The sequence below is a fragment of the Orcinus orca genome, chromosome 9, assembly GCF_937001465.1.
Source record: "Orcinus orca chromosome 9, mOrcOrc1.1, whole genome shotgun sequence".
Classification (NCBI taxonomy): domain Eukaryota; kingdom Metazoa; phylum Chordata; class Mammalia; order Artiodactyla; family Delphinidae; genus Orcinus; species Orcinus orca.
This window is the reverse complement of record NC_064567.1, coordinates 68,962,846-68,979,372: the sequence shown is the minus strand read 5'-3', so window position 1 is coordinate 68,979,372 and position 16,527 is coordinate 68,962,846. Positions and strand designations below refer to the sequence as shown.

Sequence of the window (16,527 nt, the reverse complement as noted above, 5' to 3'; positions counted from 1 at the left end):
AATCAATCAATGTGATACACCATATTAACAAACTGAAAGAATAAAACCATATGATCATCTCAGTAGATGCAGAAAAAGCTTTTGACAAAATTTAACACCCATTTATGATAAAAACCCTCCAGAAAGTAGGCACAGAGGGAACTTACCTCAACATAATAAAGGCCATATATGACAAACCCACAGCCAACATCATTCTCAATGCTGAAAAGCTGAAACCATTTCCACTAATATCAGGAACAAGACAAGGTTGCCCATTCTCACTACTATTATTCAACATAGTTTTGGAAGTTTTAGCCACAACAATCAGAAAAGAAAAAGAAATAAAAGGAATACAAATTGGAAAAGAAGTAAAGCTGTCACTGTTTGCAGATGACATGATACTATACATAGAGAATCCTAAAGATACTACCAGAAAACTATGAGAGCTAATCAATGAATTTGGTAAAGTAGCAGGATACAAAATTAATGCACAGAAATCTCTTGCATTCCTATACAATAATGATGAAAAATCTGAAAGAGAAATTAAGGAAACACTCCCATTTACCACTGCAACAAAAGGTACCTAAGGAGACAAAAGACGAGTATGCAGAAAACTGTAAGACACTGATGAAAGAAATTAAAGATGATACAAACAGATGGAGAGATATACCATGTTCTTGGATTGGAAGAATGAACATTATGAAAATGATTATACTACCCAAAGCAATCTACAGATTCAATGCAATCCCTATCAAACTACCACTGGCATTTTTCACAGAACTAGAACAAAAAATTTCAGAATTTGTATGGAAACACAAAAGACCCCAAATAGCCAAAGCAATCTTGAGAAAGAAAAACAGAGCTGGAGGAATCTGCCTCCCTGACTTCAGACTATACTACAAAGTTATAGTCATCAAGACAGTATGGTACTGGCACAAGAACAGAAATATAGATCAATGGAACAAGATACAAAACCCAGAGACAAACCCACAAACATATGGTCACCTTGTGTTTGATAAAGGAGGCAAGAATATACAATGGAGAAAAGACAGCCTCTTCAATAAGTGGTGCTGGGAAAATTGGACAGCTACATGGAAAAGAATGAAATTAGAACACTCCCTAACACTATACACAAAAATAAATTCAAAATGGATTAAAGACATAAATGTAAGGCCAGACACTCTAAAACTCTTAGAGGAAAACATAGGCAGAATACTCTATGACATAAATCACAGCAAGATCCTTTTTGACCCACCTCCTAGAGAAATGGAAATAAAAACAAAAAGAAACAAATGGGACCTACTGAAACTTAAAAGCTTTTTCACAGCAAAGGAAACCATAAACAAGGCAAAAAGACAACCCTCACAATGGGAGAAAATATTTGCAAATGAAACAACTGACAAAGGATTAATCTCCAAAATTTATAAGCAGCTCATGCAGCTCAATATCAAAAAAACAAACAACCCAGTCCAAAAATGGGCAGAAGACTTAAATAGACATTTCTCCAAAGAAGATATACAGATTGCCAACAAACACATGAAAGGATGCTCAACATCATTAATCATTAGAGAAATGAAAATCAAAACTACAATGAGATATCATCTCACACTGGTCAGAATGGCCATCATCAAAAAATCTACAAACAATAAATGCTGGAGAGGGTGTGGAGAAAAGGGAACCCTCTTGCACTGTGGGTGGGAATGTAAATTGATACAGCCACTATGGAGAACAGTATGGAGGTTCCTTAAAAAACTAAAAATAGAACTACCATATGACCCAGCAATCCCACTACTGGGCATATACCCTGAGAAAACCGTAATTCAAAAAGAGTCATGTACCAAAATGTTCATTGCAGCTCTATTTACAATAGCCAGGACATGGAAGCAACGGAAGTGTCCATCAACAGATGATAAAGAAGATGTGGCACATATATACAATGGAATATTACTCAGCCATAAAAAGAAACGAAATTGAGTTATTTGTAGTGAGGTGGTTGGACCTAGAGTCTGTCAAACAGAGTGAAGTAAGTCAAAAAGAGAAAAACAAATACCGTATGCTAACATATATATGGAATCTAAGAAAGGAAAAAGAAAAAAAAAAAAAGGTCATGAAGAACCTAGGGGCAAGACGGGAATAAAGACACAGACCTACTAGAGAATGGACTTGAGCATATGGGGAGGGGGAAGGGTAAGCTGTGAGAAGGTGAGAGAGTGGCATGGACATATATACACTACCAAACGTAAAATCGATAGCTAGTGGGAAGCAGCCGCATAGCACAGGGAGTTCAGCTCGGTGCTTTGTGACCACCTAGAGGGGTGGGATAGGGAGGGTGGGAGGAAGGGAGACGCAAGAGGGAAGAGATATGGGAACATATGTATATGTATAACTGATTCACTTTGTTCTAAAGCAGAAACTAACACACCATTGTAAAGCAATTATACTCCAATAAGGATGTTAAAAAATAAATAAATAAAATAAAATTTATAGAATACAGGATCCTAAATGGGTCAAAAATCTAAATTCACTAGGGCATGTTACTAAACCTAATAGCAGGTTTAGCTGTTGTGACCAAATAAACATATTTCTTTAAAAAGAATTGCAGAACAAAAGATAGATGTATTCTCGAACACTGAAAATATCATTGAACCTTACACTAACCTTGGACACTGTATACTCTTTGTTGTGTGAGAAAAGTTAACCTCTTTTTACTTAAGTCACTGTAGTTGGATTTCTGTTACATACAAGAAATTAAATTCCATCTAATGAAACATTACTGAAGATATTCAGGTTATACTTGCATATGATCACCGTCTATGAGAGTACAACAAAATAATAGTGCTTAATTCTGAATGGAGGAATTGCAGATGATCTTTATTTCTTCTTTATATTTTTCTATATTATCAAAAACTTATAGCCTTAATTGTTGAAATTATCCAGTGTCAATCGTAATAATAGCAATTGCAGCTTATTCATTGAGCCCATTATGCTGTGCTAGATACTGGGGTAAGGACTTCAATGTATTATCTCGTTATAACATTACCTTATTTAATACACACAAATGAAGATGAAAGTTATATATTTAGGTAGGCTAATAAAATTGGAAAATATTTATTTCACTACATAACTTTAGCTTATTGTAAATTGAAGTTATTATTATAACTAAATTAACCAAAAGTTTGAGGAGTTTTCATTTCATTTTTTTCATTTTTTCTAAATACCTGAAGGTACTCTCTGGGCTGGTTTTTGCTTAAGTGGTGATCTTGGATTCCATGAGGCATCTACTTTTCCTCTGAATGCTATTGATTGAACAATATGAGACTTTTTATGGTTAAAAATCGTAATCATTGATCTTCTTTCTTTTTCTGTAACTTCTGATAAATGCAAAAAGTAATGTTATTATATAACATTATAAATAGATATGCAGAGTGATTCAAAATAGAATTACTTTTAAAAATGGATTTATCCCATGTTGTATGTGAACATCCTGTCAAAATTAATTTGTAAAAAGTTATTTCCATAGTCTTACAAGTGCTCAATATATGTCCCTCATGTCACAAGGCACAAATCAATCCTATCGCATCACATTCTAACACATCACCATGGATGATTGAAATTGCAGCTGTGCTACATCCCTTCTTTTCCTCATGGCTATGAGGAAGAAGAGGAATAAACATAAGGTTTTAATATATTCTCATTTAGAAGTTACTCAATTATAAATTATTAAGAATGTTCAAAGCTGTAGAAAGGTAAGTAGATAGGTGATAAAGAACTTCTGGGTAAAATAGACCTCAAAAAATGTAAAATGTAATGCACTGAGGTTGATTTTTCTTTTTTGTGGCTTATATAAATCAGACATACTAGTTTATGTACAATGTCTAAAAATATATCACATAGAAGTTATTATATATGTTTTAGTATATATATACATACATATTTACAGAATTTCAAAGAATATGACTTTTAGAACTTAAATAGGCCTATGAGGCTTAGTCCAATTGTCTCATTTTTGAAATAAAAAATTAAGGGTGCCGGGGGGTCAGTGAATTGGCATTCAACACATTACTGTCAAAACTAGAATCAAAAGGAGACATTTCCTCATGCTCAGTTAGATGGCCTTTCCTATAAAGTGGTCAACAGACATGAATTCCTAAACTATAGCAAATTTCATACAGCAAAAATTTCAAAAATAAATAATTGAAAAACTTTACAAAGACAATTATTTCCAAAAAACATCAGCAGTTTAAACCACTGAGTCATAAGACTGACTCTCAAATATTTCTCTGCAAGAAGAGGTGTTCTTACGATTTCCGTCAAGCAACTCTACTCCTGGAAGGTGGTAGATTGTGTATAAACGGTACAAGTTATATTGGCATAAAGGGTTTTGGTAGAGAGCTGCAAAGAAAGAATCCAAATTAAGATGTCAGGTTTCGAAATCAGTTACATTTATCACTTGATAAAATATGAGAAATTGCAAGATTAATATAAAACATAACAGTATGTAAAGCTCTGCTTCACAGACCAATGGTTTCACCAAACCCTTACTTATTCATTGCAGGACTTACTTTTCCTATCTGTTAAATTCATTCATTCAACAAATATTTTCGGAGTGCTTACTATCTACTAGGAACTGTGCTAGGTGCTGAGGACATATCTTTGACCCAAATCTGTCACAAATGAGGAAACGTTTAACATGTCCGTAAATTAATCAGTAAAGAAAGAACTCAATATCAGCTCTAGAGGGTTCTTGATGCTGCTCTTTATTAAAGTATTTGTTCATTAGTTCTCTTCTTCCAGTCTCAAAGGTCACATGGGTACCTGCGTGGAGATGGGCAGAGTTGTGGCACACTGTTCTATTATAATTTTCTTCCTCGGCTTCACACCATTGCACCTAGTTCAGAACATATAAATGCCAGTAGCAGCTTCAGATCTCAGCAGGAGTAGAGGTGAAGAGATGCGGGTTTTACATCTCATCTACCTCTGGCCAGGCACAGGGGACTCGGATTTCCTTGTGCGCAGGTGCTAGGATACTTAATGAACCAGGCTGGAGGTGGGAGGCATGCTGATGCGGAAGAGCTCCAGGCGCTTCTGACATGACATCCCTTAGGCATCAGCACGTAGGTATATTTTTTAAAATCTTCAGCTAGAAGTTGTATTTTATTTCCATGGAAAAGGTACTTTCCCTATTCTTCTTTAGATAATATTAAACAGGGTTATTGCAATACAATTTGAAATAAACCTCTTATAATTTCCACTTGGATATCTTTAGCTATTGTATTCCACCTACACGTAATTTCTAGAAAATACTCCTGGAAAAGAGGAGAACCACTAGATGGCAGTAGCAGAAAGAGCTCCAGCTTGTGTACAAAAACATCACTCAACAACATGAGGCTCATTTAACGTACATTTAAATCTAGGAGTACTGCTGTAGCATTTGACTAGTTATAAAATACAAAGAGGTTTGATAAAAGCATGAAAGTATTAAGCATTAGAAAGCCAGAAAAAACTGATGAATATTTATAAAGAAGAGCTTGCAACATAAAGAAGAGGGGGTCAAGGGGGATGCTTGAAAGACAACAAACTAGATAAAAACTGAAGAAGTTAATCATCTGAATGTTTTCTCTGCAGGCAATAAAATATTCTGATATTTGTTGTATAAGCACAAACTTTTCTGGCTAATAAAATCGTTATAGGTAGCTATTCGCTGTGGAAAACATGAGCTTTAGAGGGACTTAAAGCAGGCAATGGAAGACACCTGGTGCATAAGAAACAAAAGTTATAAGAGGAAAGGCAAAAAAGAAAATGTAGAGCCAGGGGCAACAAGAAAATTTAAAAGAAAGGAAATATGTATGTATTGGGGGAAATGAGAGGAAAAATGAAATGGATATTTTTCAAGATTTCTTAAGTGACAAAACTGGTTTGAATTTTAATCTCAAAAGAGAAGGAATTTAAAGTGGTAGCAAATAATTATAACTACAGGACAGGGAATAGAACGGATGTATACTAAACCAGTAATAAGGACAGATTTTAAAAGATCCACAGGGATCATACCTTGTAGTTTGAGCCAGACAAAGAAGAAAAAAGGTCACCCTTCAAGGGTATAAGAGCAAAACACGGCCTTCCCTGGTGGCGCAGTGGTTGAGAGTCCACCTGCCGATGCAGGGGACACGGGTTTGTGCCCCGGTCCGGGAGGATCCCACGTGCCGCGGAGCGGCTGGGCCCGTGAGCCATGGCCGCTGAGTCTGCGCGTCCGGAGCCTGTGATCCGCAACGGGAGAGGCCACAACAGAGAGAGGCCCGTGTACCGCAAAAAAAAAAGCCAAACGCAATTGTTTCTTGCAGTGGCTTCTCCCGCTGCAGAGCACAGGCTCCGGACGCGCAGGCTCAGCGGCCATGGCTCCCGGGCCCAGCCGCTCCGCGGCACGTGGGATCTTCCTGTACCTGGGCACGAACCCGCGTCCCCTGCATCGGCAGACGGACTCTCAACCACCGCGCCACCAGGGAAGCCCATCAAAACACAATTCTTTTTAATGAGAGTTCAGGAGGGAGAAAAATTCACAGATGCTTTAGTGCAGAAGTCTGCTCTGTGGTTACTGTCTTGGAGAATAACATCTGACACCTCATAACACTATCCTACATTATAGCAGCTGGGAGTAGAGTCTGCCTTTGCATATGATGTTAATGGAAAATGTACCAACATCTTTCAATGATGTTTACTTTTAGGATACACTTCATATTCTCTTTTCCCTCTGAGAACACTACTATTTAATTTCTTTTCTTGGTTTTTCTTCCTAGTGCTTAGTTAAATAACTGCTTTACATAAATTTTAAAACTTCTGGCTTCAGCTAAACAAATCACCAAGTTTGGATTTACTACTATTACATTACTTATTAAAAAGTTGTCATAATACTAAAAACTTGATGCACTTATTGTGGTTCAACATTCATCTCATCATAAAATAAAATCTAAATGACAGCAAGTCAGAAAACTGGGCTATTAAGCCTAGTCTCTGACTAAATTAACTTAAAAACATAATTAGAATTAAATAATTTAAAAAGAATTTCATTTTTATTATTCTTCACTTTTTTTCTTACTCTTAAATGTTAGAAGGAAGCAATCTTATTTTTAATTATCTTTTTCCCCTCTATACTATTAAGCATTTAACATTTTGGATTTATGAGTTTTGGATTGATGCTACTAAAATTACCATAAATAAAGTTTCTAAGATATGATATTCGTTTCCTGTGTCTGAAAGTTCTGAAAACCTTCTATGATGTATGGGTACATTCCTTTAGAAACTATGAAGCGAAATTGTTTACACTTTCACTTTCAATAGGTTAATACTATTTAATCCACCTTCCCTCTAGGCTACTTATAGAGTACACCTTGGTGGCGCCAGCACTGTCTTGCTTATCTTAATTTGGGATTCTGAGTCTAAGCAATTTACATTTACCCAATAATATAGCAAAATGTTTCTACTACCTTACTGCACAAGCTTGAGTTACATGAGTCACATGTGTGAAGCTACTTCTTATTGAAAGAGAAAAGGGAAAAAAAGTCATCTAAATAATTGGCTCCAGTTAATTTTTTTTTAACTTTTAAGGCAAAATTTAAAAATCACCATTTAAATGAACCTGGATGTTTTTTAGACCACCTTTGAAGAAAGTTGATGTAATTAATAATGTACCAACATACCCATTTTAATAGATAGGAAAACGATGTAGAGAAGTTAAAAGCAGCTCCATCTGTGCCCACACAGAACAGCCTGTAGAAAGAAGCTCAATTGTCAATGATCAGACAGAGGTTCTGGCTCAAGGTTACTTAGTAAGGTCAGCATCTCCATTGTCACCATCTCATTTTAACTAAAATCTCTGGGCCACAGCATACCACATGATTGTACTGAATATGGAAATGATCCCTGATTTTTAAAAGGCAAACTTGGACTAAAGCAAGGGTTAGGAGAGTGAGGGATGCTGTTTCAAGACAAACAGCAGTGAAAGACCCAGTTGGCTCTTTTTATTGAGTGGACTGTCCTCTTGTGTTGTTTGGGAGGAGTGGTCCCACCTTGAGGGGCATTTCAGGGTAAAGAGTCTCAGATGAACAGACCACTGAGACCATAGTCCCACACTGACCTCTCAGCATCCCTCTTCACTCCCTGGCTATTTGCCATCAGCAGTGGACTGCAGCCAAATGAGGAAAGGCAGGACGTGCTTAAGAGCAGAATCTGTAAAAAATGGAGACCTTCTCTTTGAAAGGGGCACTTCCTGTCTCCAAGGGTGAATCCTTAAGTCTCTGCTAGGAAGCAAGTCTTAACAATTACGGAATGTAGGAGTTCAAGCATACTTTCCAATACTGGAGCTTAATGCAACATAGAGAAAATTTGAGAAAAATGAGGAGACTAAAGATTTAGGAACAGGAGAATGGGTTAAGTATTTTGTTGCTGTTGTCGGTGGTGTTTTTTCTCTCTGCGCTGGGAAAGAGGCAGGGAGACTGAAGGTTAGTGAAAGTCCGCAGCCACAAGCAAATCTTTGACACATGCAGATTTAGAAAGAGTTTGGAGGAGGGAAGGGAAGAGGAAAATGGAGCCAGAGGGGGAGGGTGTGGAAAGGTAGACTGCCTGGAGAGAAAAGGTGTGGCCCTCCTGACTCAGCCTGGAAGTCAGGAATTCCAGTTTGTAGGACCTCACACTCTGCAGCTGGTTTTAGGCCTCCCTGAAGCTCCCAGCCATGTGTATACTGGGTAATCTCTTGGCAGTTCTCCTCATTGCCAGTGGAGGGTGCAATGCTGAAATGGGTTAGAGGTTTACCCTCCAGGCTATTTTCTCACCCTACGAAGAACTGTAATTGAAGTGGAATAATAATAATAATATTTTAGCATTTTAAACAGTTTCATAACTTGAAAAGAAAAGTTTTAACACTTGAAAATACATGGGGGACTTCCCTGGTGGCGCAGTGGTTAAGAACCCGCCTGCCAATGCAGGGGACAGGGTTCGAGCCCTGGTCTGGGAAGATCCCATATGCCACGGAGCAACTAAGCCTGTGAGCCACAACTACTGAGCCCGCGTGCCACAACTACTGAAGCCTGCGCACCTAGAGCCCATGTTCCACAACAAGAGAAGCCACTGCAATGAATAGCCCACGTACCGTAACAAAGAGTAGCCCCCACTCTTCGCAACTAGAGAAAGCCCACGTGCAGCAACGAAGACCCAACACACCCAAAATTAAATAAATAAATTAATAAATTTATATATTTTTTAAATACATGGATTTCTTATTGTAGTTAATGAGCTGAATCTAATCTGTGATTGCAAAGGAGGTTCATAGGAACTCAATCAGGTGACATTACTGCACAATATAATTAGTAGCTAGTAAATGCCAACATTTTTTTCTTAATTTTTTTAAATTTATTTTTGGCTGTGTTGGGTCTTCGTTGCTGCGCACAGACTTTCTCTAGTTGCAGCGAGCGGGGGCTACTCTTTGTTGTGGTGCCCAGGCTTCTCACTGTGGTGGCTTCTCTTTGCGGAGCACGGGCTCTAGGCGTGCGGGCTTCAGTATTTGTGGCACATGGGCTCAGTAGTTGTGGCTCGTGGGCTTAGTTGCTCCGCAGCATGTGGGATCTTCCTGGACCAGGGCTCGAACCCGTGTCCCCTGCATTGGCAGGTGGATTCCCAACCACTGCACCACCAGGGAAGTCCACCAAAATTTTTTTGTATAATATCTTTAACCAAAATAGGGCAAGCGTTCAAACTGTGCATATTTGTTACCAAAAATTTTCAGAAAATGCATTTTTGTGTAACCTGACGCAGCATTTTCTCCATTTCAAAAAATAATCCCTCTACAAGATTCTCAGTTGGAACAATTTATAGTCACTATGATTTTAAGTAGAGGTCATTTAAAATGTTGTGACAGGCAATGATATGGACCTTATACTACCAGGCTGACCTAACAGCCTTTCAGAGAACTAGAAAAGGCACTCCTGCACCCCACCTCAGGGCTGACACCATTCTGCGCCCGCCCACATACACAGCTGGTAAGGCAGGCAAGGGCTGAATTTCAGACTCCATTTACCCCCCTTGCCGCCAGGCACTTTTGTTTAAGGCATAACACTATTGACTATGATGGGGCAACCTTGATTGCTAACCGCCAAATCTTACATTGTAAAATAAGCTTGCTTAAATTATTCAGTTCTTACATTTAGCAAATTGTCCAATCAGTTTTGCATCGAGCCCCCTCAGTTCTGTAAGAAATATTTAGGCTGAGAGTTACAAAACTATAAGCTCCATAAAGGTCTAGATAGGGTCTTTCTTGTTTACTTTTGTATCTCCATCTAATAGTGTCCTTAGTGAATGCATGATAAATATTTATTGAATGAATGAATGACAAACAAAAGAAACAAGGCATGAGTTTAAGTTTCAACATTCCTTAGTAGTCTGGTTAAAGCTCTGAGCCCTGCATTTCTACCATTAAAGAGGGAATAATTCTAATCACATCATTGGATTGCTATGAAGATTTAAATGAGAATATAATAAGAAAGCATTTTCTCAACATTCAAACATGTTATTATAATTATTATTCAAAATGTCAGTTTTTTAAAAATCTATTTACCAATCAGCAGAATTTCTAGACTGTGTACATCTTAATTCATTATCTAATTTACATAAACCATAATAAAACAATTTTTTGTTGTTACTCCTTCAAACCAATTAATGCTTTACAGAGTTAGCTTAATATTTGAAGCAATCCTGAGAGGTAGTTATTAGCCCATTTTACAGAAAAATGAAGGTAAGAGAGAGTTCAAGATCTAGTATAACCAGTCTTTTAATCATTTAAAGACATTTTAAGCATTTGTTCAGCACAGAAAGGCCAGGTAATTCAAATATGCAGGCCAATCCTGATAAGTCTTTCACAGACCTTATCACGTCTCAAAAATGAGCATTGAATTCCTTAGAACTTGGGGTACTTTTAATAGTTGGATTTAAAGAATCTTACCTATAAGAACTTAAATCATTTCTCCTTAATATAGTAGGTATAACTGATTAACACTCAAAATATTTGAAAATTTCAATAACTATGTATTGAGCTGATTAGAAGCTCCACCATCAACACCACTTTACACATATTCAAAACACTATCTTTGGCAATTCTGAGAAATGAATAGAAAATAAATAGGAAAAAACCATCTATTTTATGACCTTGTATAAAGAAGTCTACAAACTCTGAAGTTTGAAAACCCATTCACTGCTCTGAGTCTTTTCCCTTGGTCCACCTAGAACCATTTGTTCTGAATTGCAATCGTGTACCAGTTTATTTACCCTTCGACACTATAAGCTTAAAAACAAACAAACAAACCAAACAACTATAAGCTTATTGAGAGTAGGAACTGTGTATTATCTATTTTTCCAACCCACCTCACACCTTCTTCAAATACTGAGGTCAGTTCCTTGCTGGGTGCGATTCAATATATATGAATTGTTTGCTGTTCACCCAATAGGAAGATTACATTAAAACGTGCTCTTTTTTTTAGTGTGGGGGGAGGGAGTGTCAGTTTTACTAATATAATTCACATATCACACGGTTCACTAATTTTAAGTATACAATTCATGGTTTTTAGTATATTCATAGAATTGTGCAACCATCACCACGTTCAATTTTAGAACATTTTCATCACCCTGAAAAGAAACCCCAGACTGTCACTCCCCAGACCCTCATCCCCCCAGCACTGGGCAGCCACTATTTAAAAACAGTTACCTCTCAGTGTTGCTGTCTCGATATATGTGCCCATTCTGGACCTTTGTATAAATAAATGGAATCATATAATATGTGCTAAAACTGCCTTTAGAGGTAAAACCAAAAACACAGATTTAAACATGTACCTCCTTCTCTTTTTGCTTTCATCATTTCCATTTGGCATGCCATATCATTTCACAAAAACTGTTTTTCTACCTGTTGTTCTTTCAAAAATGTATTTTTAAAAAGAAAAAGATCTAGTCTTGTTTTCAGGAAACTATCTAAGCAGTTTTGTTATAAACACTGATCTAATTTAAATTCAAAAAATGAAAAAATGTCCTGTGTTATCACTATTTTAAGTTATGGCTATATAAAAGTGCAAATTAATACTTAGGGTCTTCAGATTTAGCATTCCCTTTAATTCCTTTACTGTTGCCTCAATGTTTGTTAACTCATTGTGGTGCAGCCGGAGTATATGCAACGAATGCAAAGAGTGCAGGCCTAAAAGAAATTAAAATATTTGTATAAGATTTTAAACATTTTTAATGCTAATTAAACATGCTACCTAAGTAAAAGCAAAGAATACATTACATCTGGTGAAGGGAGGAATTATTAATATTATGATGAATTATCATTAAGAATACAACAAAGCATAACAATTCAAATAAGTGACTGTAATTTGGGAATATAGAGCCAGTTTCTTTCCACTGTTTTTTTTTTTCTGTAGCAATGATTTTGTTTGATTCTGAAGGGGTTATTTTCGTTATCCTTATTTTGTTGGTTTTGTTTTGCCAATGTTGCTTAGTTTATAGTGCCAATCCAGGAAATGGTTATTCAAATCAGTATCTCCCCCAAACTGCTCAACTAAATATTTTCTTTACACAATGGGAAGCCAAATATTCCTATCATCTTATTGATTCTAAATTGCACATTTTCCCACATTTTTAACATAAGTGAAAGCGTGTTGTATCTTTGCAATAACGACATCGTAGTTGAATTGGCAAGGTTTCCTTTCTTCATGGAACAAGGAATCATACTGGATCTCAAAATTTATGATATTTCAATTCTGCAGCATGTAATACAGAAGAAAAATGTTTTGTACCATACTTCTTTGTATCTCATGATCCTAGTATATCACGTACTTTTATACCAGGCTTGAAATTGTCAGTTTAGAGATTGTTGCAGGTACAAAATTAACTCCGAGTGAAACAGAAATTTGGCTGGGAAAAATTACAGCCTGTAAAAATATTTAAAACTATTTATGAAGTCATTATTTTTTATTAATGCTCTCAAACATTAAAATTTGCTTCCACAATATCTAGTTTGTGTCCAACTGTGCAGTAGAATGGCAAAATTTCTATGCTAAAAAAAGATTCTTTTACATCTTGAATAAGATACATGACAATATTGAGCTAAAACCATAATCTAACAGCACATCTTAAAATGAAATGTACACAAGAACATTAAAAAATAACAGCTTCCATCATATATTTTCAACAGAAATGTTAAAACAGATTATTGCATGCCATGAGCAATACCATAGTTGAAAGTTATTATTTAATTGAAAATCAATTCAATCAAAAGACAAAATTTAAGACATACCTTGTATATCAAATATTGCATTGTTGTTCAGGTATAGTTCTGCCAGACAACAGTTTCTAGTTATAAATGTTATTCCATGGAGCTGAAAATGAGTTAGAGAACAATATTCTTTCTACAATAATTACATGTAATTACATACAGATATAAAAATTTAGTAAGAACCATAGAAGTTCAGCATTTGCTGTTTTTATTAATTATGTGCAACCTTTTGATCTGGGCCATGAGTTTATGTCTGGATTGTCTTTGAAGATACGTATGATAAAAAGGGTGCTTTTAGCTAACTTAATACTCGAACTTCTCTTACCACGTCTCCACCAAACTCCCTGAAAGGTTTTCAAAGCCTCTGGAATCTGGCCTATCCTTTTGCTCTCACAACCTTCCCTACATTTCTCTGCCCTATAGTCACATTGGATTTGGCTCCATATATCCAGTAATTCATCATCACATATTATTAAGTGTCTATTATGTGCCAAGGGCTCTCTCCTCCGATAATGCTGAATCGTTTCTGCATCTGTGTATGAGTCACGATTTCTCTTTGCCTGCATGGCTTTTCCTCCTGGTACATTTCTGATTATTCTTAAGGAACTGCCCTAGGCTGGCAAGGCCTCTCCAACCATGCCGGAGCAGGCTGCCACAAGAAGTTTCCACTGCTCCAGGGATTTGTTGAGGCCATTCTTTGATCTCTTTGCATCTCACTGCTGTCTTCTTGCTCTGTTTTGACCCACTGTTTGTTTCTCTAAACTTCCACCTGCTCCAGCATTTTAAGTCAGATCTCCTGAGAGATGGTCTAATTCTGCAGTCAATGCTCTACCTCCCCTCCCCAAGCTCTACCTCCGAGATTGTCTAATTCTGAATTCCCTTTCTTTATACCCCAGTCTATGAACCATCTCCTCTTCTCAGGCTCACTGTCCTTTGGGTCAACAGATCTCAGCTTAGCCGAGGACTCTGTAATCTGACCACACAGGAGGTCAGTGCTAACAGCTCAACCGGCCACCATCCCCAAGGAGAAGACAAGGCACAGAATAATCCTGTTACTTTACAGCTCATCTTTTTTTAAATAAGGCCTTTCCTGACAACCCCCATGCCCATGAATCTTCCTTTTCTTGTCCACATCCAACACCTCCTATGACTTGTGCAATTACTTGATCACTAGTTTTGTGTCTTCCTTAAGGAAAGAAACGATGTTTCTTCAGTCTGTTATCCTTCCCACCTCTCTATTCTCCTAATGATATGGTGAAGCTGCATCTTACTTTTAAGATTAGATTAGAAATTCGGTGCACTGTAAGAATTGAAAATAGTCAAAACACTCTTGAAAATTCCTCAAATGCACCATTAAAGTACATGATAGGAGTATTTAAACTGAATTCAGAAATGTTTCTGTTACCCTGCAAGGAGAATCCCACTACTTTTTTAAAAATATTGACTTTATAACCTCAATAGAAATTGACAGATTTGTTTGAGTTATGAGGATGAGGCATGGTAGAGTCTTAACGTGGGGCTGGTATGTTCTAAAAGCAGCCCTTAAGTTAAATGTAACAAGGCTAAATTTACGGCTTAATACAGGATCTAGCAGGGAGAAGAATCATATGAAATAGTTATTGATCAAGTGCTTCCTAATTTATATATACAGAAATATATGCTTATGATTGTAAATTAGTTTTACATGTTTATAAAAGCCTATCACAGTAACTAGTGTCGTCAGTTAAACAGAACTGTTTTGACCTTTGATTGGTTGATTCAGATAGACAGATGCCAACCTGTCTGATTTAGTGAGGATTTATTGGAAATTTTACTCATGCCCTCTTGTATCTCAGAAAAGCTATTTTAGATTTGTAATCAAAGTTTGAAAATGGGATTCTTTAATGAATTTTCTTTAATTTTTTCTTATATTTGTAACAGTCACAAATTATGAAGCTATAAAAGGCACATGTGCTGCTCATCTCATTGTCTCACAGTCTCATCTGTACCTAATTACGTGAGCACTCATGCAGGAGAACCACCAGTAACTGCACTTCAGCTTTGTTAAGTCACAAAAGGAGCCATGTTTCCCCCAGGTAGGAGAGACCCTTCAACACAGTGAGGGGTGGGTCCCAGTTGGCTTCATATCCCTTTCTACTCTTCCTGCTGGCCTCCTGACAGCAACTCACTACCTTCCATCCACTCCCTGATCTAACGAGAGCCACACCTAACATCAGCCTAGAAAGAGAACACCGGGGCAAACCACGACTTTTTCTTCTCTCTTTTTTCCCAGTTGCCTGCTCAAACACACATTAACAGAACATTCTAATTAGTTGAGGTTTTAATTTCTCTTGCGTTACACATTAATTCAAGAATGCTAATAAACTCAACCATTTCATCTTGACTATAGAATAATAATTTTCCCAAGAGCATTAACATCTTTGGACCATGATTATTGGAATTTTAAGATTGTACCTTTTGTTGGGGCGAAATGAATGGGAGGAATGTAGTGAAAAGAGATAAGGCCAGATCATGAGAATCTTGGGGAACTAATAAAAGATTTTGTGCAGAGGAGTGTTATTGCCCAGTTTTATTTTGGAAAAAAAAAAATGACAGGGAAGAGTACTATTTAGAGGGGATAGTAAGTATAACAGCAAGAGATGAACAAAAATGGTGTTATGCTAATTCCAAAGAATATATGGGTCCCAGAGTAGAGTAATAACAGTGGGAGAAGAGCAAAGTAGAGGGAATTGAGAGATAATTCCAAGGCAGAATTCACAGGACTTAAATAGACATTGCAATGTACCACGTTGTTGAAGTCAAGATGTAGGAATGGGAGTTGGAAGACATGCTGATTGTTCTGACACTCAAACCATTGTTAAAGTAAAATGTTATTATAATTATCATTTAGGAAAATCTGTACTACTGAGTCTAAGGACTGCCATAGGATTTATGCTGAATGTGACATTCCACAAATCATGTATCTTACCTCAGGGCTTAGCACATAGCAAGGGCTCAATAAACGATAGCTTTTATTATTTACTATTTAACCATTATTATTCTTCATAGAGCTGAGAGCACTTACATTCAAGGTAAAGCTCTTACACGTAACTGCTGAGGTACTAGTGGGGAAAATTTTACACCAGCATGAATTTAAAATTAAGGAGGCATTCTTTTAGAGCAGGATTTCTCAACCTTTACAGCTATTGACACTTGGGGCCAGATAATTCTTTGTTGGGGGGCTGGGGAAGCCGCCCTGTGGATTG

At 36.9% G+C, this 16,527-nt stretch overlaps 1 protein-coding gene across 4 annotated transcripts in view; it reads right to left on the bottom strand.

Annotated features, from left to right (window-relative positions):
• The window catches only part of LRRC72 (leucine rich repeat containing 72), a 41,531-nt gene that overhangs the window by 9,131 nt on the left and 15,873 nt on the right, over positions 1-16,527 (bottom strand). For all 4 annotated transcript variants that reach the window (XM_004263475.1, XM_049714603.1, XM_049714601.1 and 1 more), the window contains 4 exons: positions 13,304-13,385; positions 12,092-12,202; positions 4,282-4,371; positions 3,198-3,350 (listed from right to left, as the gene is read on the bottom strand). In XM_004263475.1, the coding sequence (XP_004263523.1) occupies positions 3,198-3,350; positions 4,282-4,371; positions 12,092-12,202; positions 13,304-13,385 (436 nt within the window). The remainder of the gene's footprint in view (positions 1-3,197; positions 3,351-4,281; positions 4,372-12,091; positions 12,203-13,303; positions 13,386-16,527) is intronic.